At 39.4% G+C, this 25,642-nt stretch overlaps 1 protein-coding gene across 2 annotated transcripts in view; it reads right to left on the bottom strand.

Moving 5' to 3' along the window:
• nbas (NBAS subunit of NRZ tethering complex) overlaps positions 1 to 25,642 on the bottom strand; it is a 179,903-nt gene that overhangs the window by 46,883 nt on the left and 107,378 nt on the right. The window contains exons 44-49 of one of the 2 annotated variants that reach the window (XM_085431641.1): positions 25,305 to 25,555; positions 17,701 to 18,041; positions 15,534 to 15,758; positions 9,524 to 9,726; positions 5,562 to 5,651; positions 3,522 to 3,705 (exon numbers count right to left, since the gene is read on the bottom strand). In XM_085431641.1, the coding sequence (XP_085287767.1) occupies positions 3,522 to 3,705; positions 5,562 to 5,651; positions 9,524 to 9,726; positions 15,534 to 15,758; positions 17,701 to 18,041; positions 25,305 to 25,555 (1,294 nt within the window). Of the gene's footprint in view, positions 1 to 3,521; positions 3,706 to 4,286; positions 4,883 to 5,561; positions 5,652 to 9,523; positions 9,727 to 15,533; positions 15,759 to 17,700; positions 18,042 to 25,304; positions 25,556 to 25,642 lie in introns of those variants that run through there. The other variant, XM_085431642.1, reaches the window with a different exon arrangement.

Raw genomic sequence — 25,642 nt, 5'->3', positions numbered from 1 at the left:
CTGTTGTTATCATGATCACCGATATCCTCCAGCTGGTTATGCTTGCTGCCTAGCTCTAAGTTGGCTAATACATCATATCAGTGTTTCTACTGGTTGTCTGAAAGGCACTAAAAAAAAGTATAGTTCTTAAGGCAACCATCCCAGTGGACAGCTGCCTTCAACAAGTCCCTTTGACTGTATGGTCTTTAAGTAACTACTGTCCGCATATAGTATATACTGGACAAGCTCTGACCTATTAGCACAATTTAGAACAGTAACTAAAATTTTGCAGTTTATAACTTAAAAAACTTCCAACATGCCAAAATAATGTGCGATTCATGTCTTTGTAAACATCTACTTTCAGAGCGAGAAGCGGTTAATCAATTTGACTAAATTCAACAAAATCCCGCTTCTAGTATCTTCTAAAGCTCGCTGATTAGCATATTATATCTCATTTGTTTAATCTGTGGTTTTGTTTATTCATTTTACCTTCAGGCAAAGCCTGGCTCTCTGATTTAGAGTCTTCATGCTGAAAGCCTGGAAGCTGTCTACAACCAAAGGAATTGCATTGTGAGCTGGTATTAATGACTGAAATTAAGTTTCTTTCAGCTTGTCCCTTCCACCAAAAGGTTAGCAGTCAGTTTGACAGGACTGATGATCCACAATACAATTATAATGCATAACAGCAGACCAACAATAACCTTTCATTATCATTCGTATCCATGACTTTATCATCTTTGCTCCAAAACCTCATTAACATACATTTTGATATATTTTAAATCGATTTTTTTAATGTTTATTTTACTACTATCCATACATGATCCAGAAATGTCACAGTTGTTCTGGGCCAAAACTCATGAAAAGCCACTTAGGAAATGTGGAATTCTGAAATTCTTTTAGGAAAACATGGATCCTGTGTCCTCCAGACTAAAGTAGAGGGGGAACATCTGGATTCGTATCATTGCTTAGTTTAAAAGCCTGCATTTCTGATGGTGTGTGAGTGTATTAGTACCTATAGAGGTGGGAGCTTACACATCTGAAAGGCATCATCAGTGCTCAAAAAGAACGGTGACGAAATGGCCTGCCTGCACTCTAAACCTTCCACCAACTGAAAACATTTGGAGCAGCATGAAATGATAAATTTGAGAAGACGACCCAGGACTGTTGAGGAGCTAGAAATCTATATCAGCCAAGAATTGGGCAGCATTGTTTACAGGCTGTTTGTAAAGCAGAGGTAGATACAATTTTTTTATGTTCTACTGTGAAAAATACGGATAGAGCAATACCAAGTTATAGCAAGAAGAAGAAGGAACAAGAGTAGCTCGAGAAATACCAACCGCAAAAGCGCTCCCAGGGCTCGAGCTTGAAGGACAAACAAAGACTGTGTGTGTGTGTGTGTGAGAGACAGACTGTGCTTTGATCACTGAAAACAGTGTCATCCAGATATCTTTGTCAGAACAGCAAACACACAGAAGCTGAAAAGGAAGCATTACAGAAACATACTAGTGCTTTCAGTTCAATTCAAACTGTGGCTCGAGACCGTGGTTGTCATGGAAATCACAGCAGGCAACCCTTTTGCATGTCTATCTGAGTAATATGTGCATATGACACAGGAGGGCTGGGTATATACTAGTACGTATTATAGATGTGGCATTTTTCTATGAATATGTAGTCTGTGGGATGCTTTTAAGAAGGAGCTGCGCTGATTAGTTATGGAACCAGGGAGGAGAGGGGGAACATTACCAACTTCTTTCCTTCCTTCTTCCTCCCCTGTCACCTTTGTCAGAATCTGAGCGAGCACCACTTCTCCCCTTTTCCTACACTTTTTCTCCCTTTCAGGCTGTAAGCCAGCATGATAAGGTCAGAGTGGGCCACAACAAAGTCTCCGGCGTGGCCTTGGGGCAGCTTCCTGCTGTCAGTGCCAGCTCTGCTTACGGGTGGTACCGGCCTAGCCAACATGATTAATGTGCAACTGCTTCCAGTCGAGCAGCTGACACAATGAAAAGTTGCTACAATTGTTAAGGCAAAATGTAATAAATAAAAGAGTGAGTGCGCGTTGTTGTGCATGCGTTTGGACGAGAGTGTCAGTACAGATGTGAAAACACAAAAAGCATTTTCAACAGTCAAAAATCTTGAATAATCAACGTTAAAACAGACATTTGGCTACAAGAACCCCACTCTCACACTTAAAGGCCTTTTGGCTGCCTTAGGGAGAGATGAGAGAAAGTGGCACTTCATCTGAAACGAGTCTGGTTCTTACAACGTGACTTCTTTTAAAAGATTAATTAACAGATCCCTTGCATGTACGCTCTGTTAAGTGTGCGTGTGTGTGTGTGTGTGTGTGTGTATATTTCATCAGAACCTGCCAAATGTTAGGAGTTCGCCTAATTAGTTAAAGAGTCCGGGCCCACACACCTGTCTACCTGCGCTGACAATGGCCCAAGGCTGCCTGCATACATTTACACACTAATTATCCAGCTTGGGCCATTAATTAGTCAGTCAAATAACTTAGTGACTAGCCAGTCAGCTGTCTGCTATACCAGGGAGGGAGGAGGGGAGAGCCACAGCCACACACATACATACATACATATGTTACATACTACTGCAAATATGCAAATGACACATACGGATTAGTAATACTCACATATATTTATGCAGTTATTTCAAATCTAAACATTTATCCCTTAGTATGATTTTTAACACCTGGTTGTAGGAGCTTGTGCAAAACCCACTGTGGGTTACAAGCTTCAGACTCATAGTTTTTATCTCTAATTACATCTAAGAACTTGTTTCCACACATTCAAAGTTAAGCAGATTCCACTGACATGTGTTCATGTTGTCAAGAAACTGAGGCACTTTTCCTACACTGACATCTTTTAGAATGGAGCTACTTTATTTTACACTAAATGTGACATCCTGTTTTGTTTTTGTTTTTTGTTTTTTAAAAAAAAGAGAGAAAACAAAGTTGTGTCAAATGTAATTAAAAATATAATTTAATGATTTGCAAAATGCAAAATGTTGTCTAGCAGAGCATTGCTGAAATGAGCAAGACAGTTTTCTGGACGACAGTGTATTGCTCCAAAACTTGGATATGAAGCTGTGCAAGTTATCCATGCCATGTGCCCACTGAAAACGACTCCCTGTGGTCTTTAGGTTGGAGACTGTGGATTTTTCCAACTGTCTGAGTCCATCATAAACGAGAATAATCCCAGAGATGTTATATTCAAGTTTTTTTGTATGATCACAACCATTTAATACTATTTTTTGATGGTGCTATTAAAATTAACACATTCGTTTTTGTATGTCTTCACACTAATGATTCTCTTCTCTTTCCATTTTCCTTTTTATCTTCTCTGCTTCTATTTTCTTTTGTACAAGCATGGACAACAGGAAATTCAGACCTCTCTACCCATCTGTAGATAGTTTTCCATGTGCTTCTGTAGAGCACTTTGTTTGTCAAGTAAAGTATATTTCTCACTTTGTTAGCATGAGGGTTAAATCTTCATAACTTCAAACACGTGTGAGAGCATCAGTAACATTACCTCTCTGTTCCTGAGAACAGCCTGAGTCCTGTAAAGCAGCAGAAGACGAACGTCACTGTCTCCGAGGCTGAAGTTACTCTCCAGAATTTGCAGCACGTCGATGCGAGGCCGAACGGGCAGAGATGCGTCACCGCAGAATGGACGCAGCCAAGCCAGGAGGTCATCTGAAGTGACGGTACTGTCACTGCAGAAGGATTTGAGAGGGAGGTTGACAGCAGGCAAAGTGAGGTACAGATAAAGAGACAGAGATTGAGAGACAAGGTGTAGAGTTCCCACTAAGATGTCTAAATGTTACCAAGTAGTTTACTTGTTTCATTCAAGAAACAAGAAATTGCCTGTTAGACAGTTTGCACAAAGATTTGAGGACGTTAAACTGAGCTGTAGGAAACTGAGTATGTTATTCTGTTGGTTTTTTTTACAAACTAAATGATTCAACTATAGCTACAGTTACGTTGTGTCAAAGTTGTCAAATTTACATAAATCTTCGATCGCTAGCAATGTGACTCTGAAGTCCTGTATCTGTGTAAGTTTTCTCCCCAACAAACACAACAATGTCGACGAAATGTTTTGCACCGTCAAAGACACCTGCGGTAGCACCCAAAAGGCAGAGGACGATGCTAACCGTCGCACAAAAAGTTGGACTTCTGGACATGCTAAAGGAAGATAGAAGTTACCGTATTTTTCGGACCATAAGGCACGTCGCATTATGAAGCACATTAAGCGAAACAAAACAGTCAGATACGTCAAATTTTACTCAACTCATTCTTCTTGCTTCCCCTACTTCCGTACCATTGATTCATTAATGTTGAATTCTCTCGCAGCTGCTCTATTCCCATGTTTTGGACCTGAAAACAGGGTTTGATCTTTGGTTTCATTCTATAATACCGACTTATTTTTCTACGAAGGTTTGAACTTTGAGGGTCTTTAAACAAGAGAGAAAAGTGTGAAAATGTTCATACCTGTCTGAGAAAAATGTATAAAGTGTATAGTGAGGGGTTTTACAGCCTTAAAACATCTATAATAATTGTAAAAAAATAAAGTTGACTACTTCGCGGATTTCACCTATCACATGTAATGAAATGCGCTATATAAATAAAATTACCATTACTACTGAGATGACTTAACAGTAAAATGGGAAATTTTAACAATATATCTCAATTCTTCCACTTTACATGATGTAAACGCTTGTGTAGTAATAAGGACATTTTCAAAACAATTAAGAACTTTATCATTAATTAAGAAAAACAGCAAATGTCTGTGAATTCAAAGGTTCCTCCAATGGTGTAGTGGTTAACACTTTTGCTTGGCAAGCGGAGGTTTCCAGCCGGAAATTCACTTTGGGTTTGGGTCAGGAAGGGAATCTGGGAAAAAAAGAGTTTGCTATAGTGGGTAGCTCCATATGTTTATCTTTGGTTATTACATTGAATAGAATACCAACAATAAAAACAAATAGTTTAGGTTATCTGTTACGTACTCTAGCATGTAACCGGCTATATGTTATGTCTTTGTCAGTAAGAAGTTAAAAGTCTACTATTTATGCCATTCTTCTTTGAAATATCACATTTTCCAAAGTAATGCAGTGGGCATGACTGCACTATAATGCATTAATTTAAGGTTCTTTTGTCACAGATCCCTTGTTTTCATGTGCCTTGTTTGTCTTTTTGTCATGAAAAAGCTGACCAGGGTGCAATAGATGCTGTCAAAATTTTTTCGTCGTCAAAAAGAGCTACAAGACAGGCTGCCAGGTGCCTTTTGTCAGTTTATCTTCATTTATTTATCAGATATTTAACTGATATTTAACACTCAGCAGGTGTTAATTTCAGCCCCCGAATAGAACTGAAAAGATGCAGAGTGCAAAGAGAGGGTGACAAAAGCTGAAGAAAATCTTTAAGGCTTAGTTGATTTACATAAAACTCAAAATACAAGCGATTAAGTGCTGTGACATTGGCTGTGTGAGGACAGTTTAGTTTAGGGACTACAAAGGAAATCAGAGAATGGGTCACTGTAAGTATGTTGTATGAGATGACAGACGTAACCTACCCACTCTGCACACTGTTGTGCACAGCAGTCACCATGGCCTCCAGGACCCTGAGGGGTTGTGGGTAATTTGTCAGGGCGCATGGGTCTCCACTGAAAAACAAACCACATCACCACGATCATCTTACATAATCAGCTAATTAAGATAAGATTTTCAAATTAGCACAATGTCAAGGGACAGCAACTTAAAAAAAAAAAATCAAAGGCTTCCTTCTCAGGGACGGTGTTAGTTAAAAATGTGTCTGGCGGCAATTAAATGTTTGAAGGTAGTGAACCTTTGTTAAATTAACCATCATAAAATTATTTCAAGTCTTACAGACAAGATGAAACAGAAAAAAAAAAACATTAATAGCCATCACCAATGTGACAAGCTCATCGAGCCCGGTGGAAATTTACAAGAACACGTTAATTTTAATAATTTAAAGATGATAAAAAGAGGCGTAATGAGATGAGGTTTAAATCCACATAATAGTAGGTAAGCTTAAGAAGGTACATCATTAGTGCATTTGTAGAGTGGCTCTGGGTGCTGCTGTATGTGTGTGTGTGCACCATATGTTCACAGGCCATTTTTCACAACGAAAGAAAGAAACAAAGGGGGAGGGAAAAAAGGTGATTTCCCCCGACTCACTTCCACTTTTCTGCTGGAATTGTATCCATACACATACACAAATAAACGTATGCCCCGGCCAATACATATAACTGCCTACACAATATACACACACACACACACGCGTGCGCTTTATACGCACACAACATACAGATGATCTGGGCAAGAAGTGGAAAGATGACGCAGCATTTTCTTTATTGGGTTTCACTACTTACATTTTGAATTTAAACACACACAAACAAAGCAGTTATGACAGATACAAAAGACGGCTATTAGTGTGAGGCTCAGGGATGCCTGCTGTACCAGACTCAAGGCTTTGAGAGAGCCAAAAACAAGACCGCCTCATTCATAACTGCCAAACACAATGCTTCAAGAAAGCCCCGAAACTACGGAAACGCACGCTCGCAGCCACACGCAGTCGACGCATAAAGGGATATTCATAATGTAAGAACACGGAGTGACGTGTTCAAGGTAAAGAAAACCCCCAGAGAATAAATAGGACTCTCTCTGTGTGCAGTCTTGCACCTGACACACACACCCAGACTCTGTGTGTGTGTGTGTGTGTGTGTGTATGGGAGCAGAGTGAGATCTGGAGGGGAACAGCTGTATCAGGCTGCATTAATTATAAAAAAGATAATGAATCAGAGAAAAGGGAAGAACATGTGCACGCAATAAAGTGTGTATGTGTGTGTGTTCATTAGGGATAATGACCTCCAAGTCTATACAAATACAAATGTGTGTGTGAGTGCCTGTGCGTGTGTGTGTGTCTGCAGATTCAGGTGCCATTTATCTGAAGCATGCACCATTGAGCAGCTATAAAAAAAGCTGGAAATGAGGCAGGATTATAATCACAGCGGGTGATACTCATTTATCAAGCCAATCAGATGGCCTGATGATATCTGGTTTTGTCAGTAAAACCCTGCTCGCTGGTCTGCCTGTCTGAGCAAAAAGCAAAATCATTTAAAAAATCATCTTCCAGTATGTTAAATCAAAACAACTCTCTATAATGGGTTTTAGCTCACTTCTTCTCAAGAAACTAAGTAACAAACATATACATGTATTCGTTGGATGTTATACAATGTTATACAAAGTGTTTACCGCGGCCCTTACATCTAGCACATCTGCAGACACATCTTGGTGAATCATCTCTGCCTTCCTTTTGAATTCTGGGAGCAGGAAAACACCAATAAAAGACTGTGAGCCCAACTCCCACAGGCAGCTACTGCAGATTCAGTTCAACACTTCAGGCATTTGTTTTGACAGTGTTCTTCCCACCAACATGCTCAGCCCAAAGTGGACAGATATATATACAGTATATTTTCAGATAACAACCAACAAAGATCAGGTCGTAGGTGGTGTCAGCAGGTGGCGCACAGTATGTTCAAAAGCCTGCTTTTGAGCTGAATGTAGACACTTCGCTTTGTCTGGATAGTTATAAAAATACATTAATTTTTCCATACAATCTGCACTGACAGATAATGAAAGGGTTACGTGTACATGATAATGTTGTTTGGCAAGGCGCAACAGCGAATGTGAAAAAAAGATTAAATTAGCACAAAAGGGAGCCACACGTAGCAACCTGACATCTTAAATTTTCCTATTCCTTTATTCTGCTTGTCACAGCTGGTGGTATGTTTGATAGCACACAGCACACAAGATTACTGTACAACTGTAATTTTTCAACACTGTCCTAATATTAACAATTTTCTGAACAACTTGGGACTAACAGGGGGTCTAGCATTGTGCAACACAAGCTATGATTTACAGCCACAAAAATAATCACTAGCTTCAGACATCAGGCGGAGAATTAAGATATTTTTTTGACTTGAATTGAAGCTTGAGATGTATACATTGTTTATTTATTTTTGCTATTTTAGCTAGGCTGCGGTAAAGAATTTGATTGCAGTAAGAGGTGTGTAGCGGTTTGATCTCTTTGTACAGGTTTCTGTATGTGATCCTTTTGGCTCTCGGAGGAGGCGGACACACTTTTTCTCCTCTCCCTTATCTTCCCTGCTTAGTTCTACTCTCTCACAGTCTGTTTCTAAAACCTAAAGAGAATTATGGATTTGATCAACTGGTCTCTGAATGCTATTGACACCCTTTTCTCAAAAAAAAAAAAAAAAAAAAAAAAAAAAAAAATCCACACACACACTTATGTATAGTGGAGAAATGGTCACAATTGGCAGCCAATGCAGCCAACTGTGGATGCTGGTGCTTCTAAACCCCTGCCTTTGAAGGTCTTAGCACTCTCTGCATTTATAAAGAGACTACAGAATGAGCTCCCTTACAGCATGGTAAAAGTGAAATGGCAGAGTGCAGTCCAGAGCATTCAGCTGAAGGCAACTTTTCAGGTTTTTTATGTGTGTGTGTTTTTTCTACTGAAAAAGAGCTTTAGCTAAAAATGTTTTAAGAGGAGAACCAGAGTTACCAACGTTTGGATGTCTTGAGATGGAGAATCTCTGAAAGCTGTGGTTTTGTTTTTGTTTTTTTATGAATCCCAGATTACAAGTTTTCCCCTGCTTTCAGCTTTAAACTAAGCTGCTCACCTCATGATTACAGTTTCATAGCTCATCCACCTTTTGGGAAAAAAGTGAGTAGCGCTTTATATTACAGTTCCATAAAAACAGTAATATTTATGTGTTAATAGAGTTAATAATTAAGATTATTACATTGTTACATTATTATTACATTATTACACCAACTGCCAAAACCTCTGCTTTTACTGAGGCGCTCACAAATTTGATCAGCATCACCTGACTGCTATTTACCATCCTAACTTCTCTGAAAACAGTAAAGATGTACTTAATATTTCACAGGACTGCTTAGAGTCCTGTGAAAGCTTCCTTCCTTCACATGACTGTAGGCTGAAATAAAAAAAAAATCAAACCAGAAAAAAAAAAAAAAAGATTATTACATTGTTGCACTAGTCATTTTGCCTCATTGGTCCTTTTAAATGTCTACATTACTACCATTTGTGGTCTCTTATTACATTAGTAATAACAAGCTGCTACTTGGTTGTTAATTTGGTAATTGCATATTGCATTTACTTAGTTAATGCCTCTTTATTAACAAACTGCTTATCAAACATTAATCCATTATTAACATGTTATTACCAAGCCATTACAGAAAGTGCTGTTTTTCTCAAAATTATGCATATTTCAAGATTCAAGATTCTCTGTCATTGTGCATGTTGGGGCATTGTTGGGAAGTTACTAAAAGAAGATTAACTAACATTTGGCAGTGCATATCTTTGCAAACTATCTCAGTATGTACATAGGTATTGTCAGCACTTGACACCTCAGAGTTTTTTTGCATATACTGTAGAACATCAAGAACCTTGACATCGAAAATAAAATACCTGAGTGCAGCGACTACTCTCTCCACAGCATCGTGAAGGACACTTTTGAGAGACAGGTCTAAGGATCCAACAGTGACGCGCAGAAGCTCTCCAATCTGCTCCAGGGGCTGTCCATCAGTTGCCATAGTGACTGCTAACTCGCAGACTTTTGACCTCTCAGAACGGGACAAATCGTAAAGTTGACTGTAGGCCCGCAGCTGCTCCTAGAACAGGAACAAAACATGGAAAAAAGTAGCGAAACACAATGATGTTAAAAATAATGATTAAAGACTGAGGTAGTAGACTTAATCTCAACGTACAAGATCACAGTCTTTTTAGGGGCCATAAAATATTAAGACATTAGAGACAAACTAATATTAATGAGATGACAGAAAGAGTTCTTAAGGGGAGAAAAGGCACTGTGAAAAAAGTGCACAAAATTGTCAGAGATCAAGGACACGTGTGTCGTAGGGAGTACAAAATGTATTTAGTTAGGTTCACAATCATAACCTCTTTTGAAAAACAGAATGTAATAATTTGCAAATTTAAAGCTGTGCAGAGTGCATTGATGACCCATCCAGGAGGTTACAAAAGAACCCAGAACAACTGCAGCCCTAACTTACATTAGTTAAGGTCAGAGTTCATGACTCTTCAATAAGAAAGAGACTGGGCAAAAACGCATCCATGGGAGAATTTCAAGACGAAAACTACTGCTGACCGAAAAGAACAGAAAGGCTCGTCTCACAATTACCAAAGAAAAACACATCTATATGAAAATATTCTGTGGACTGATGAGTGGGAGGTTTGAGTCCCGTTACATCTAAAAGTAATACAGCAATTCATTAAAAAAAAAAAAAAAAAAAAAAAATCAACCCACCAGTCCAACATGGTGGCGATAGTGTTGCCAAGGGTGGCGCAACCACTTATTAGGTTTAGGAGTTAATTATTTTTTTCACATACAGTAGGCCAAAGTAGGTTTGGATAACCTTTTTCCTTAATAAATGAAAAATTTAAAACTGCATTTTGCATTTAATCAGGTATCTGAGTCTAATATTAAAGCTTAAGTGTGACAAATATGCAAATAAACTAAGACATCAGAAAGAGGACAAATGCTTTTCCTGGCACTGTACATTACCATTTACTCTTCTGTGTCACATGCAGACATTTTCAATGTGTGAGTGTCATTATCAGGCTTTTGGCTCTATTAATGCATGGTCACATGCCTCTGGTTATTACATTTTACACCCCTATCTGACTTTTCAGCTAAACGCTACAAGCACAAATGCCAGAGGATAAGGCTGACAAGGTCTTTGGAGTTGCCAGAAGCTAAAGGTTATTTAATTGCTGATACTTTCCTCCTTTCACACATGGTGTCCAATACGGCACTGTACTAGCAGTTAGTAAGTGCACCTAATATAAAAAAAAAACATGCTTCATGAGTTTCAGCATATCGTTTTTACTACTACTTTAATGACCAAATAAATAACTCCTTCAGAATAAGTTTTGAAAAATAATGCACTTCTAAAGATATCCATATTTTAATTAGTTGTAAGAAAAACATGAACTTAAACACCTCGCTCCAGTTCTCAAAGTATATGCATGAAAGGATTCAGTAATTACTCTATCCCATCTTGATTTGTTTCATTAATCATTGTTGAACCATGGCCACTTTTCACTATTCATTCTATAAACCTTTTTTTTTTTTTTTTTTACATGGCATATAAAGTAAAAGCACTGCATATTGTTTTGGAGGGATGATTACTGGTCATCCCAGTTCAATATTTACACTAATTAATGAGCAAAAACCTTCAATTAAAATGTGTTCCTCATGTGTCCAATTTCAAACAACATTGTAAATACTTTCAGGGTCAGTGACATACAACAAGTCAAGCACTAGAAAAAATTAAGACAGGTCCAGAGAGCAAGAAGGAAACTTCAGCCCAGGCAGCTGCAGAAGTCATAAATGCGGTTCAATTTCATGCATAAAAGATGGATTTGGTGTGCGTTTGCTGCAATGCTGTCATGTTCCCCAGGGAACCTTCCAACATTCAGTCTAATCACAAACCCTTCAGTGCCTGTTGCAGCTGCAGTAGAATTGAGCTCAAGCCATTGAAAGACCCTCCTCCTAAACTAAGGTCGCTTTTTGATACAACCTCTCAGCAGGAAGCTACATTCAGACAGTTCAGTCGCAGTATCAGGAAATGTAATGTCTGCTTTCTGTGTCTTGTGTGTCTTTTCCAAATCCACCATTAAAATACCACTTGGAAATCGTCCAAATCTATAAGCTATTTTAACAGTGAAGGTGTTTGGCACATGTTTAAACAGATTCAACAAGGTGCTGGAAACACTCCTCAGAGATTCTGGCTCACATCGACATGACAGCATCACATATTTTCTGCAGATATGTCAGCTGCACATCAATAATGTGAATCTCCCATTCTATCATGCCCCAAAGGATTGAAATATGGTGTGAACTGCAATCTGGTGTGCATCTGAAATGAACTTATTGTCATGTTCAAGAAACCAGTTTGACATGATTTGGGCTTCTGTGATATGGTGAGTTATCCTACTGGAAGGAGCCATTAGAAGATGGGCTCATTATGGTCGCAAAGGGTTGAACATGAGTCAGCTAATCAGGCTCATTGTGGTGTATAAACGACATTCATATTGTTTACATTAAATTGGACTTCTACTATCCCAATGTTGCTACCTGACAACGTGAGCTTGTGTGAACTGTTGCCCATCTTTAACCGATGACTGTGGGTTCAACGTGTTGTGCATTCAGAGATGCTCTGCATACCTTTGTTCTAACTATCCCTATCAGCTCAAAGCAGTCTGGCAATTCTCCTGTGACCTCTGACATCAACAGTGCATTTTCACCCAAAGAACTGCCGCTCACTGGATTTTCTCTTTTTTGGATCATTCTCTGTAAACCCTGGAAATGGTTTTGCAGAATAACCCTAATAGATCAGATGTTTTTGAAATAGACTAGACTGTCTGCCACCAATAATGATGCCATGTGGAAAGTCACTTAGATTACCATTCTTCCTCATTCTGATTTTCAGTTTGAACCTCAGCAGGTCGTCTTGACCCGGTCTTCATACTTAAATGCCCTTAGGTATTGCTCTGTGATTAGCATATTTGCCCTAATGTGCAGTTGAACAGGTGTACCGAACTAATGTGCTGGTAAGTATTCAGGTTACTCAAATACATACATTCCTTATGTTGACATCATATTTATGCTAGGAATATCAAATATGCATGATATTTTCTCTGTATATTCAATTTCAAAGCATAATATCAGCTAAAGCCTGAAGAGTGTCTTGTTGTGTAACATCTCTTTTGTGGATATCCTTTTAGTTTCACGGATGCATTCTGCAGCACTCAGTGTCAAGAGCCAGACCACGAATGCCTGTCAGAAAAAATTAGCACTTTAAGTAAAGCGCCAGTTAGAGGAAATGGACATGATGATGACATGATGAGTGTGTCATGAAACTAAGCTCTCAATTCATTGCTCTCTGTTCCAATCCTTAGCTATGATCACAAGAGAGTTTAAGGACAAAGAAAGTAGCGGGTATGAGGCTCCTCCAAAGAGTAGCAGCTAGGGGAAAAAAGGGCATGTAATAGGGATTCCCATTTCACCTGGAGGATATGGGGGACGCTGGTAGGATAATGGAGATCTTAGCCACTCTGTGTATCATTGTGCAGCCTCAGTGTGTGGATGAAAAATAAGGCTATTGTTAATTTTGTTAATATTATATACTACTCTAAAGTGTAATTATCAAGGACATGGTTTTCATAGCCCACAGTATGTGATTCACCACATCAAAAGGAATATGGAACATAGAAAGGAATAGCCCTGCTGCTGCAGAGACAAATCACACGATCTGTTGTTATTATTTTCTTTGCTGTTTTTCTCACAATTGCACGAGTTAATAGTTTAAAAATCACTATTTACAATATCAAGAACATGCCATTTGATGTCAAGGCCTCTGTGTTAGATTCTTTGTGTTAGAAAGGTTTAACAATATTTCTAGCAGCTGGTCACGTACACTTGATAAACGACCACAGTATAGCCAAACAGAGCCTACAGAGCTTCTTGTATCTATCTCTCCCTACCTATCTGCCCCTTTCTGGTTCTTATATCCATTATTTTAATACATCTCCAAGGATACAATTACATCCTCCACCAAAAAAAGGAAAGTTATACATAGAGGATGCAGTGTTTGTGTGTGTGCTTGTGTATGTGTGTGTGCGCCCATGTATGCATCAGTGACTCTGCCCTAAAGCTCTGCCTGGTAATTCTTGTGTCTTCCACTCTATTATGGAGGGTATGTGCTTTTAAACACAGTTAAAACTGGGACAAAATATTATTAACTTGCACAGTGTGGGGGTCAGAAATCACCAGTTTTCAATGATATCTTGTCGCATAGCAACACTTAGCTCGCCAAGTTATAATGTCCCCTCCCTCTAGCCCCAGATTCAGACTGTGTATACACACACAGACAGCCACAGCGAGGTGACAGTGGGGTAAGTCAGTGTGACTTTGCTTAATGAGATACAGCATGGTGCTTGTACCGTATATGCGTCCATACGGCAGGGCTCATTTGAAACAGCAGACCACAGATTTACATTAATATACCCTTGACTGGCCTTTCTGAGGCTGGGAAGAGCTTAGCCGAGCAGAACCACCCCCAAAATATACAACACACATACCCACACATAGACACAAGCGTTACAAGTACTGTATATGCAGATGGAAATTAGCCCAAGGCTATAATCTGGCATATTTACATTTGTTAAAATGTTCATTAATATGTATTGCCCCTCTTTCTAAAAAATAAATAAATAAAATATGCAGGCACCATTTGTATGTCCAGCCAAAGGTGACCTTATGAACTGGCAAAGAAGTAAGAAGTGAGAGTCAAATGTCTTCTTCACTTCAGGGCCTATTAAACTTACCGTTCCATAGGCAATTGCATTTGTGTGGGGATTGCATTTCTTCACTGATTTTGCTTCCAAGGAGCCAAAGATACACCGAGCTCAAGGGATGAAACGCTGTTGTGCCTACTAATAACAGACAGCTTAAAAAACTCATTTAAAACTTATTTTTAGACACTTCGTTACTAGCAGCCTGTTGCAGAAACATAATTTGTTCTCATTTCTTTAGCTGAGTCTATGAAAAATGCCAAAGATAACAAAGTTTGACAGGCATAAAATAGGCTTTCTGTTCAAATAAATGACAAGAAAGCTTGTCTGAAAGAGTTCAAGCTGTGTTGAAGAATAAAGGTGGTTGTACCAAATATTGACTTTCAGGCTGTTAGAATGGTACAAACTCTTCTTATATACTGTATTTGCATCAATGGTTGCACATTTCAAGAAATCACTAAACTCATTCCCCCATTTTACCAAAATATAAAGAGATGAGAGGTGGCTCAAGACTTTTGCACAGCACTATGAATGTAAGACTTCTGAATTGACTGAGTTTATACATGGATGCTGCTGATCAGCTGATCAGTTAAAAGCAGAAGTTAGAAGCAACTGAAGAATTTGCTCTTTTAACAGTAATGATTCTTTTATATATACAGTACACACAAAAACATAAATAATGATATTAATAATCCATCCACACAAACAAGCTAGCTTTATTTTGGAACCATTTTTGTGTGACTAGCCACATGCCTCATTTCTTTGAAAAGTAGATCAGCTCATGCGTTTTTGATTTTTGCATCATTTTTTATGCAAATTCTTTGTGTTTCTTTGTGTTTCCCATGAAAACAAACTGGGTTTGGCTGGATAATAGTTGTAATTATTTACCACTTAAGTTTGTGGATTAGAATGATTGCACGATACATTGTACTGCGTGCTAAAGAATAATTCTGTCCCCAATTTAATTAACCAGCTGGCAAATATCGCTCTTAAACTTTGTGTGTTCTTTCAATGGATCATTAAAAGCACATTTACACAAAGAGCAAATCTCACTCTCCGAAAAAGAATAAAATGGCTCAAGTGTTTGGCAGATGGGGCTTACCTCCTGGCTGTCTTTGAGTGACAGAATGAAGGGATGACTCAGAGTGTCCAGGTGGGCCTGAGATTGCTGCAGGTGTGCTAGAGCCTCATCAAAAGTCATTCCTGCAGGGTCCGTCCCTTCCTGCTCCCTACTGTCATCACCTCCTCTCTTCCTGTTCTTCTCACCCAGCTGGCGCAGGGCTTTGGTGGCTCGCTTTATCACCTCCAACCTCGCTTGGATGCTCAACTGGACATGAAATGGATGGAAGAAAGAGAATGGGAGAGAGGTGGAAGTTGGGGAGGTGTTGAATTGAGCAAAGAGAGAGGTGCTCAAGTTCTATACTCGTAAATTCATTTAAAATGGACCGAGTTAAAGAGAGGTAGGTACAACCTAATCTATCTGCATTTCAATACTATCAGGAACTTAAGTAGCATGTGCATGTGTATAAGGAGTGTGTGTTTGAGTGAGAGGGATCATAGCTGCCAGCCTGGAGTAATTGATTTTATTCAGACTGAGCAGGTTAACCATTCATGGGGAGAAGAGTGGGCCTCGGGCTACAGGAGGTTTTTATGCTTGCACAGAAACGCACAAACTTAGACCCCGACAAGACACACACACATTCACACTTTCAACATGTGCTACATATACCCCATTTTGAATTTGCAGTAATCTTCACAGAGATCGTCAGAACATTTCTCTGGCAAGTAAGACGCTCATTTAAATTGAGTTTATTTAACAATAATAATAATAATAATAATAATAATAATAATGGATTGCATTTATATAGCGCTTTTCGGGGCCCTCAAAGTGCTTTTTACAATTCCACTATTAAGTCACTCTCACATTCACACACTGGTGGAGGCAGCTACAGTTGTAGCCACAGCTGCCCTGGGGCACACTGACAGAAACAAGGCTGCCATATCGCGCCATTGGACCCTCTGGCCATCACCAGTAGGTGGCAGTTGAAGTGTCTTGCCCAAGGACACAATGACCGAGACTGTCCGAGCCGGGGCTCGAACCGGCAACCTTCCGGTTACAGCCACGATCGCCCTTTGTTCTGTTTGTATTTGTACAAATGTGTTATGAAGTGTGTATCCTACTGAATCAAATCCAGGTATTCACAGCCAACATCAGTCAGAGTCTCGGGTAAGGTTAGAAAAGAAGTTAGAAGTTGAGTAAGATGGGATGCATCCACCAAAGAGGTTAGCTGAGATCAATAATCTGTTTCCCTTCAGAAAAAAATGTCCAATGGGAAGTTTTGCATGCATTTCAATCCTTGGCCTTGTAGGAAATTATTCAACGATGGCAACGGTGAATCAATTCATCATTGCCACCCAATGGTCAAAAGGTCGAAAACATTCCCAAATGTGAGAAGGGACTCGATTTTCCCTTTGCACGTCCGAGGAGGACAGAAGAAAGAGAAGAGAGGGATGGTAATGGCAGAGGGAGTGGACGGTGTCTTCCTGAGAGGTAATCTGCATGTTAAAGAACACAAAGGGAAAACATTGCCTCCTGGGAATTGGAGTTTAATTGGCTCTGAAGTCAAGAGGGATCAATTAGCTCTCTTGGAGTGGTAGGGAAAGAGAAGGGACACAGGACAAAAATAGAAAAAAAAGGGAAGGTCTGGAGAAGGGTGATGGCAGGGTGCCAGGGCGAAGGAAAAAAAAGAACAGCAGGCTACTATTGATAAGGTGCACTGAGGCACTTTAAGTCTACTGCAGGACAATTTTTCACAGTCCTGTAATTATGTGGCTGACATTCCTTGTGAAATTTTATAATTTCTTTTATAAATCATGACTGGTATGTGCTTTGAGGCTGCAGAAAGTGGATGGGAACAGAATAATGTATTTGAAATTAGGAGAGGGCTTTTGGCATTCCAGAAATTGGGCCACAGGCATTAGAGAAGACCGGCACGACGATGATGAGTGAGGAGTGAGGAAAATGACAGTTTGATGTAGTGAGTGAAAATCCCCGCAATCTTCCCTTTAACCAAATACGAATCCTTCCTTTGCGGCAGAAACCAACTACCTTCTGTGCTGCAATTAACCAGAGACTGTCTACCTATCACAGCTCCTACTTGAGAAAGTAATAGAAAATAGAGCCTCTTCTGCTCAAACGACCCCCGCCCCCGTCATAGAATAATTTCTATGAAAAAAATGCCCCTCTGTTTGGTCCAATTAAGGCTTACGTTTTTAGATGCATCAAGAGAGAAGGTGATGTTATCCAGGAAGCGGACAGCGTCGCCAGGGGCCAGCCTGTCCAGGTATTTGGCACAAGTGTCGTAAGCGTGTAGGTAGTCTTGGTCGCTCTGAGGGGGTCTCTTCAGCAGCTGGGGGTCCCCTTTCCAGAACACCTTCTGCAGCCATACTGCGTGGACTGCACTGGCGGACACCGTGGCCCCACCACTGCCGGGCAAAGGCAAACGATTGGCAAGTTTGGAGATGGACAACACATTCTGACTGGTCAGCACTGGTTGAAGAGTGGCCAGTGGATCCGAGGATTCATCCGTGAGCTTCCGATAGTTCAAACCTGCAAGCGTGAAAGACATATTACACGTTTACAACACTTTCACCTTAAAAATGTGTTTGCCTCTTCACTGAAGTCTCGAGCTATATCATCAAAAAAAGAACAAGTATACTTGGATGCTCCTCCCTTGTCCTTGTGTACTGGGATCTTTGACACTCCTTTGTATGTCTCAGTTATGCAAGGTTGATGTTGAACACTTACAAAAAGCTGTAGTAGCTTTACATTAGCTTTATGTTTAGCTCAAGGTACTTTAAACATGGCATAACAAAGGTCCTTTTACTGCTACAACATCAAGATCAATAATGGGAATTGTAAAAAGAGTATTTACATATGAACAATAAGCATGTTTATTCTCCACGGCAGAGTATAAAATTGCATTGTGTCGGAAGGGGAACACAATGTACCATTTTTATAGTGTGCATACAGTGCATGGCTTCTGTATTACTATTCTTTCTGTTTTCTGTGACAACCAAGCAGACGAGAGATTTGCACAGGACGTTGAATATTCCATCACATGACAGAAAAGCATCAGGAGATGAAAAGCATCTCAGGAAAGAGTAAACAGCGGATGTGAACAACAAGGATCGCGTGTGACCTGCGTGTGAAAGGGGTGCCGGCCGTCTCTGCCTGCATGCAAACATGTACAGTTTGACTGTCAAACTGTCTGCGTGCATCATATTTACCACTGCAGTACCCCCGGAGTAGGCATTTGTGTGTGTGTGTATGAGAGAGAGCGAGAGAGCCGGTGGTGTGCTCTTGGTCTCCAGCACTATCAGACAGACGCATTACTGTAGCAACGCTACATGGCCTGTCTGGGCTTTAAATATTTTAACACGGGTCTGCCTGTGGGGAAGGTTCTGTCAATGCTGCTTGAAATCATTCACACAATCACAAGCATACACGCACACACACAAAACTTTCCAGGTTGAACCCACATACACAAACACACACACACCTTCCAGACAGGCCCAGACAGACATGTAAACCACAAATACTTACATATGTACTCTTTCTCTCCGGCTTCACCTGCCCCACCCACTCCTCATATTGCCTCTCTTTCCCCCTTTCCACTAGAGCCCGCTCAGACGGTCACCTGGTACTGTGTCTGAAAATGTGATGAGCACCACCTGTCTCCAACACATCTGAAAGCCTCTGTAAGTACATCTGGGTGGGCTAGTTTGCATGTGTCTGTTCAGGACTGCAAATGAGTCATTTTGAATGAGCATGTCAGAAGAGTTGGAAAGTGTTGGTAGAAAGTTAGAGGCCCCAGAGACACGGCAACAGCCTGTGTATCAGTTTTGCTGCAGGAAGTGTGAATACGTGGGTTATGTTTCAACAGTATGTGTGTGCATGTGTGTGAATGAGTGAGTGAGAGCGAGACATACAGTACAGAAAGTGTTAGCGTGAAAGTGTTATTGTCACAAAGTCACTATATGCGCTTGTGCATGCATATAAAGTCAATCTGGCTTAGTGTGTATATGCGTGTGCATTAATCTATTAGTACTCATGATGCTGCAACTCCTGGTAGCTTATGTGGTGCAATAAAGCATGGACTTTGGTTCTCCCCATGGCTGAACGGCATTTATGCAACTGTCAGCACCTATGCTGCCTGTTTAAAACTAGTGCATCCATTTTCTTTTATTTTCTGTGTTTTTAAGCTGGTTTAGGGCAACATTAGCAGCATGCTTCCCTGAAATCAAGACGTTATTCTGCATTCTGTATAAAATATTTCTTAAAAACAGAATACTGTGGAAAAGCCTTGAGTCACCTTTCGATTCTTTATATTTTACTAGACAAATGGGAAATAGGGGCCGAAATGTATTGAAATGTGGCAAAATTTATGCAAATATCGTAAATAAGGCTAAAACAGAGTTTGTGCAATTCTCTTGAGCTTGAAAGCCAATATTGGGTAAGACCACCTTTATTAAACACAGCCTGAACTCTTTTAAGTAAGCTTTCTTGTCATTTATGGAAGTAGTCTTTAGGATTAATTCTCCGGGCTTCTTGAAGGACATTCCAAAGACTGCCTTCTTGTGTAATTTGAACCTTCTCTCCCAGTTTCCCTTTCCTAAAGTTGAGTCCACTGAAACCAATTCACTCATCGGACATTACTTTGAAGGTGACATCCGGTCGACATGCAAGGCTCCGGCTACCTAGGTAACCTCTTAATGTACTTACTACCAGTTCATGTTTCAATCAATAGTACTCATGAATCTCATTGGTAGCCGCTTCAGTCACTTGCTTGGGAGTTTATTATCAGGTCCTGTGCTGAGCTCGCCTGCAGTTATTTTGCCTGTGGCCATGTGAAGTCACTCACTGTTATTTATTTTCTATGGTGTCTCATCGTCACGCCACATCTAGCATATGAAACCAGCTGGTTTTTGTGACAGGCTGCTAGTAACAAGTTCTCCAAAATTGAAGATACAATTTAAAATAGGTTCTTTGCCAAGTTTTTCATTATGTGTAGGCACAACCCTGCTTCATCCCTTCAGTTAGGCCTTTTCTGGTTTCATAGGTCAATGTTAAGTGGCTAAACAAATAAAAAGCATTTCTCTGGAAATGCTCATGTACAAGGACTGGACTTAAAATGAGTGATATAGTAGGCAGTGTCCAAAGTATAAATCTGAAAGACCTTCAGAAAACCTGAAGAACTATTGCTCACAAGCAGTTTAAAAAAAATTACAAGAAAGTCTGGCTAGTGGGGAGAAAAATATAAAAAAGGAAGTACTCTAGGAGCAGAGCGCAAACCTCCACCAAGGCAGAACTACAAAGTTGATAGAAGTTTGTAGTTCAGTAAAAATCAGATAAGGGTAGCAACAGATATTGACTCTGATTATACAAACATTATGTTGGAGTAGGTAATAGATAAGGGGACTTGATTTGTTAATAACAATATTAACTTGAGGGTATTATATAATATTATACTACAGTATATTTCTAACTTCCTCTTGACAATGCTTTAATTCGAATACTTTTAGTTTAAGGTCAACTTGAAAGAAAGGCAGATGTGAAATGTAAAAATACGGTCAAATGTGACATATTTGCATACAAACTATAAGAAATATTAGATATTTAGAATACCAATATAATAGTATCATTCCCTAAATATTGGCATTACAAAAAAGGTATTATAATTTTTACTAGTTTTAATGATAAAAGGCATTTTATGAAGATCTGACCTTATTTGACCTTGAAGAAGAGGCCAGAGGTCCAAATTGACATCAGATTTACAATTTACTTGGTGTACTGACAACATTTACACTATGCTGTCAGTACACCAGTGGCAGTAAGAAACAGTTTTAAATAGCTCTATAAAGTTTCATTATAACCTCCTCAGTGGAGGTAATCAAAAAGGAATTAAGGCTCAAGAGTTTTGTACAACACTGTAAAAATAAATGTAGCCTTAACAATGTAAAATTGCCTTGAGTTCATATTGTTCTGTCTATTGACTAACTAGTCTTCTGTTCATCTTCTACACAGATCATCAACTGCTGAGGAACCTTTTGCCCAGAAGATGCAGTTTGAGCCTCATCTTGCTTTGTTTACAAGGTTTATGTCTCCCCTGTGAAGAGCTGGGCTTATATTTGGATTGCTTCATAAAAGGTCCCATTCAGACCACCTGCACATGTGATTGCAATTTCCTTATACATCTCTAACTTCAGCCTAGAAAAACAGTTCTTTGAGTGGTAAACCTTCAGCCGCTGTCATTGTGAGTTGCAAATAAGCGATAGAAGCACAAACGGGAGAAAACAGCGAGATGCTAATATAGTGATGTGGCAGTAATTGTGCATTAGTGAAACTGAAAAGCAGCAGTGGGAGTTAGTGCATTTAAAGTTAATTTCATTTTTCTTACTTTATGTTAAACTGCATCCCAGTCTTGATGTGGATGTCTCAGTGTTGTGTGTGTGTACGTGATTTGGGCATGTGTGGTTCAGTGTGTTAAACAGAGACATGTGTCACCAGTAAAAGCTGTGGCGCTATCAGGAGCAGAAGGAGGAAGTGAGGCGTGAAAACACAGCTGACACCTGGCTGACCTTTACTGAACTTTTCCAAGAAGTGACACCAGCTTCACCCGTACGCAACAAAGTTTGAGCACTCTAGCCTGGAGCGCTGAACCAGTGACATGATGTCCTGGGAGAGGACCGAGTGCAATGCTTTCTCTCAGACCCTTGGTATATCAATAGGATTGATGCTGAATTGTTTTCCTTTTTCACTTCACAGCCATATCGTTATAGTTTTGCATGGTTCAACCCTGCTACTCTTCATCTTTGAAAACATCTACATGAGCTAATAGAAAAAAAAGGAAGCAGAATAAGATCAAAGGGAAAGATGAATCAGACAAAGGATAATATGTGTAACTGGCACTATCAGGATGTCATCGGAGGTGTTTTATTTGTTCTTCCCAGTCAAACGTTAGCGACTAGCTTTATTCAGACGGTCAGTTGTTGTTTTTTTAAAATTCCACATGACAACCGCTGACCAGAAGCAATGTCAGCATCTGTGTGTGAGTCATCAGTCATGTCGAGACAGATTGTCTTCAAGTCTGGACTTTTACTTCCTGACAGCACAGGCCAGAGGTGTTTTTTACCCACCAGTAACAGGTGCACTATCCCTATGAATTTGTTTTTTTTGTTGCGTTTCACTCTTCAGAAACTGCATTCTTCAGTAAACGAAGGCTATTATTTAGTCTGCAAATAGAAATGGCAGCACTCTGTTTTTCTAAAGTATAACCCTGTTTGCCGAATGCAAAATGACTTCCCTCATGATTTCACACAAAACGCTTTTTAAATAAGTGGAATTATACAGAAATTTAAAAGCAAGAAATGTTGCCATGATTTTTTTTTTCTGGTTCATTTTGTTTTGGGGTTTTTTTTCAGTAGTGACAACCTGTCAAAGAGTCTAGCATTCCTTGTAGGACTGGATAATTGCCTGACATGGGAGGGTCATCAACTCGTGTACACTCTCACCTGGGACCTCCCGTCTAAAAATGCTGGCCCACAGACGCACTTTGTATTCTATTCTCTGTGCCTGGCATCAGCTATTTGCATTTGCAACTTCAATAACTTACTACTTACTAAAAAAAACATAGCAATTCATTACCAGGTCTTATATTAGGTAAATACAACCCCAGATTAACCAAAACACATGATATATTGCACCACATCATTATCATTTTAACAAAAACTAAGACACAATGCACAAGCATTGTGTGAAAAGCTAAACACGCCTTTACTGCTATCACAGGTAATGGAGCATTGAGGTGTATGTTAACAAAAGGCCATGGAGGAAAGACATCAGCAATATCATCAGAGAAGCAAATGTTGCTGCTGATCGGGGTTATAAGGCCCTTTCCAAACAATTTGAAGTTCATCATTCTAAAGCGAATGCATTCACAGCTGCCAATCTTCCCATGGGTGGACATTTCAGCAAATTCACCCAAGGTCAGACAGTGCAATACTCAATGAAAATGAAAGAACCCAAGATCTACATCTCAAACTCCCTGGGCCTCAGTTAGCATGTAAAATGTTAAAGCTTATGGCAGTACAGTTTAAAAAAAAGCCAAACAAGGCTTGCATGGAAGGGTTGCCAGGAGAAAGCCTCTTCTGCCTAAAAACAACATGGAAACATGGCTTAGGTTTACAAAGCTACATCAGAACAAACCACAAGGCTTGTGGAATAATAACCCTCGCTCGCGCTCAGTGTGTACGTAAATCACGCGTAAGAACATTTCAATGATTTCTCAGAAAGTCTCTGACCATGCAGACAAACAAATGAAGGTCTGGCTCTCTTAGGATGTCTAAAACCAAGTATTTAAAATGAATACTACCCTTAGCAGTACTACTAATACCATGATCATCATTATCATCATTGTTTTCATTATTATGATTATTACTACAAGTATTAGCAGTAGTATTATGATCATTATTAGTAGTAGTAGTCGTCATATTTGGTCATTATTTACAGTTTTCCAAAACACAATAAGCCAAAATTACAGTTAAATAAGAAAAATTAAAAATGAAACTGCATGTAAAGAAAGCAAAATACTAAATGGGAGGCTGTAAATTTTAACATTTTAAGTTAAAAAATATATGTATAAAATATCTCTTTTTTTTTCTTAAATTATCTTCATTAAAAATTATTTATATTATTGTGAAATGTCACCATTCGCATTATCCTGCTATTAGCTGGAGAATCTGGATTTTTCTTTATATTTCATTGCAGTGAGTTTCTCCTCTAGAGCTGACGGATCACATGTTCCTTTGTCCTTTGCCTACTTTCTTCTTTTTCTTGCAGTCTGTTAGTACTTTTTCATATCATCTTTCATGTCCAAACTTTTCTTTTTCACTTGAGCCACAGTGAATGTCCCCGGGGAAACAACATTCAGAACCTCCATTATTTCAACCGGAGTCTTGCTGCGGTGGGACTTTAAGAGAGCTGTCCATAAATGAGTGCCTGCAAGCCTCAATGAACTGAAGCCACACTGTAAAGAAGAATGGGCTAAAATTCCTCCACGACAATGTGAGATACTAATAAAGTCATACAAAAAATGATTACTTCAAGTTATTACTGCTTAAGGTGCTTCTACAAGCTAGGGAATCATGGGACGTACTCAGTTCCTCACACACTGCTTCAGTATATTGGCTTAGTTTTTGTTAAATAATGACATGGGTTGATGTGGTGTATGTTTTATAGTTTAGCTGAAACTGTATTTGCCTAACTTTAAAACATGCTAAGGACCAGATGATCTTTATTAAATCCTGAAACATAAAAGCCAAGAATTTTTTTAAAACCATAACTACATCTTTTCATTGCCAATATTGCTGATACTGCAGGCTTCCAGACTTCATTGTCGTTTTATTTGTTTTATAATAATAAATTCCACTTGAATTAATCTGATTTATTGCTTGGACTTTATATCTATCATTTTCCTGGCACAGGGTTGTAAAACAGTAATGGCATGCTTAGTACTAAATAAATCTGACTAACTGTTATAGATTAAAATGTATTTTAAAGTGGGTCAGGGGTCCCTGTGTCCTTACAGTGACTGGTCTATCTTAGACCAACATGGTGTTAGTGGAGCTCCTGTGATTGGTCATGCAAGAAGTCACTTCCCCTTTATAAGATTCCCCACTTGGTTTTCAGAGAACCGTGGTTATGTCAGTAACAAAACGTTTTAGCTGGGGGATTTGTCAGAACAACAATCAAAATGCCAATTATGAACTACATATACTATATAATCACCATAAAAAACAGTGTACACCTCACCGTTGGCAACAGCCCGAAGCTTCTTGAGCAGTTTAACATGAGAGTCTGGCTTAATGGTGGTGGTGACGTAAGGCTCACAGCCCGCAGCATCTAGTAAGGTGTAGTAGTAGAGCAGGCGGTTGAGGTCGGTTCCTTCCACAGTGGGAAGAACATATTTCATCATGTGGCTGTAAAAGGCCTGAGGGTTACACTTTAAAGTCTCAAACAAGCTGAGGGATTCGCTCCGGGTTTCAATATCCTTGGTGGAGAGGCTGTGGAAGAGAAAACGGGAATGGAATAAGAAAAACAGGGAAAAATGTGCAGAAAATGAAATGAAAATATAATTTTATATAGCTGGA

This window comes from Copadichromis virginalis, linkage group LG15, assembly GCF_057382275.1.
Source record: "Copadichromis virginalis isolate Kocher_CV1m ecotype Utaka linkage group LG15, C_Virginalis_male_GT1.1, whole genome shotgun sequence".
NCBI classification, from domain to species: domain Eukaryota; kingdom Metazoa; phylum Chordata; class Actinopteri; order Cichliformes; family Cichlidae; genus Copadichromis; species Copadichromis virginalis.
This window is presented reverse-complemented; position numbering and strand designations above follow the sequence as displayed.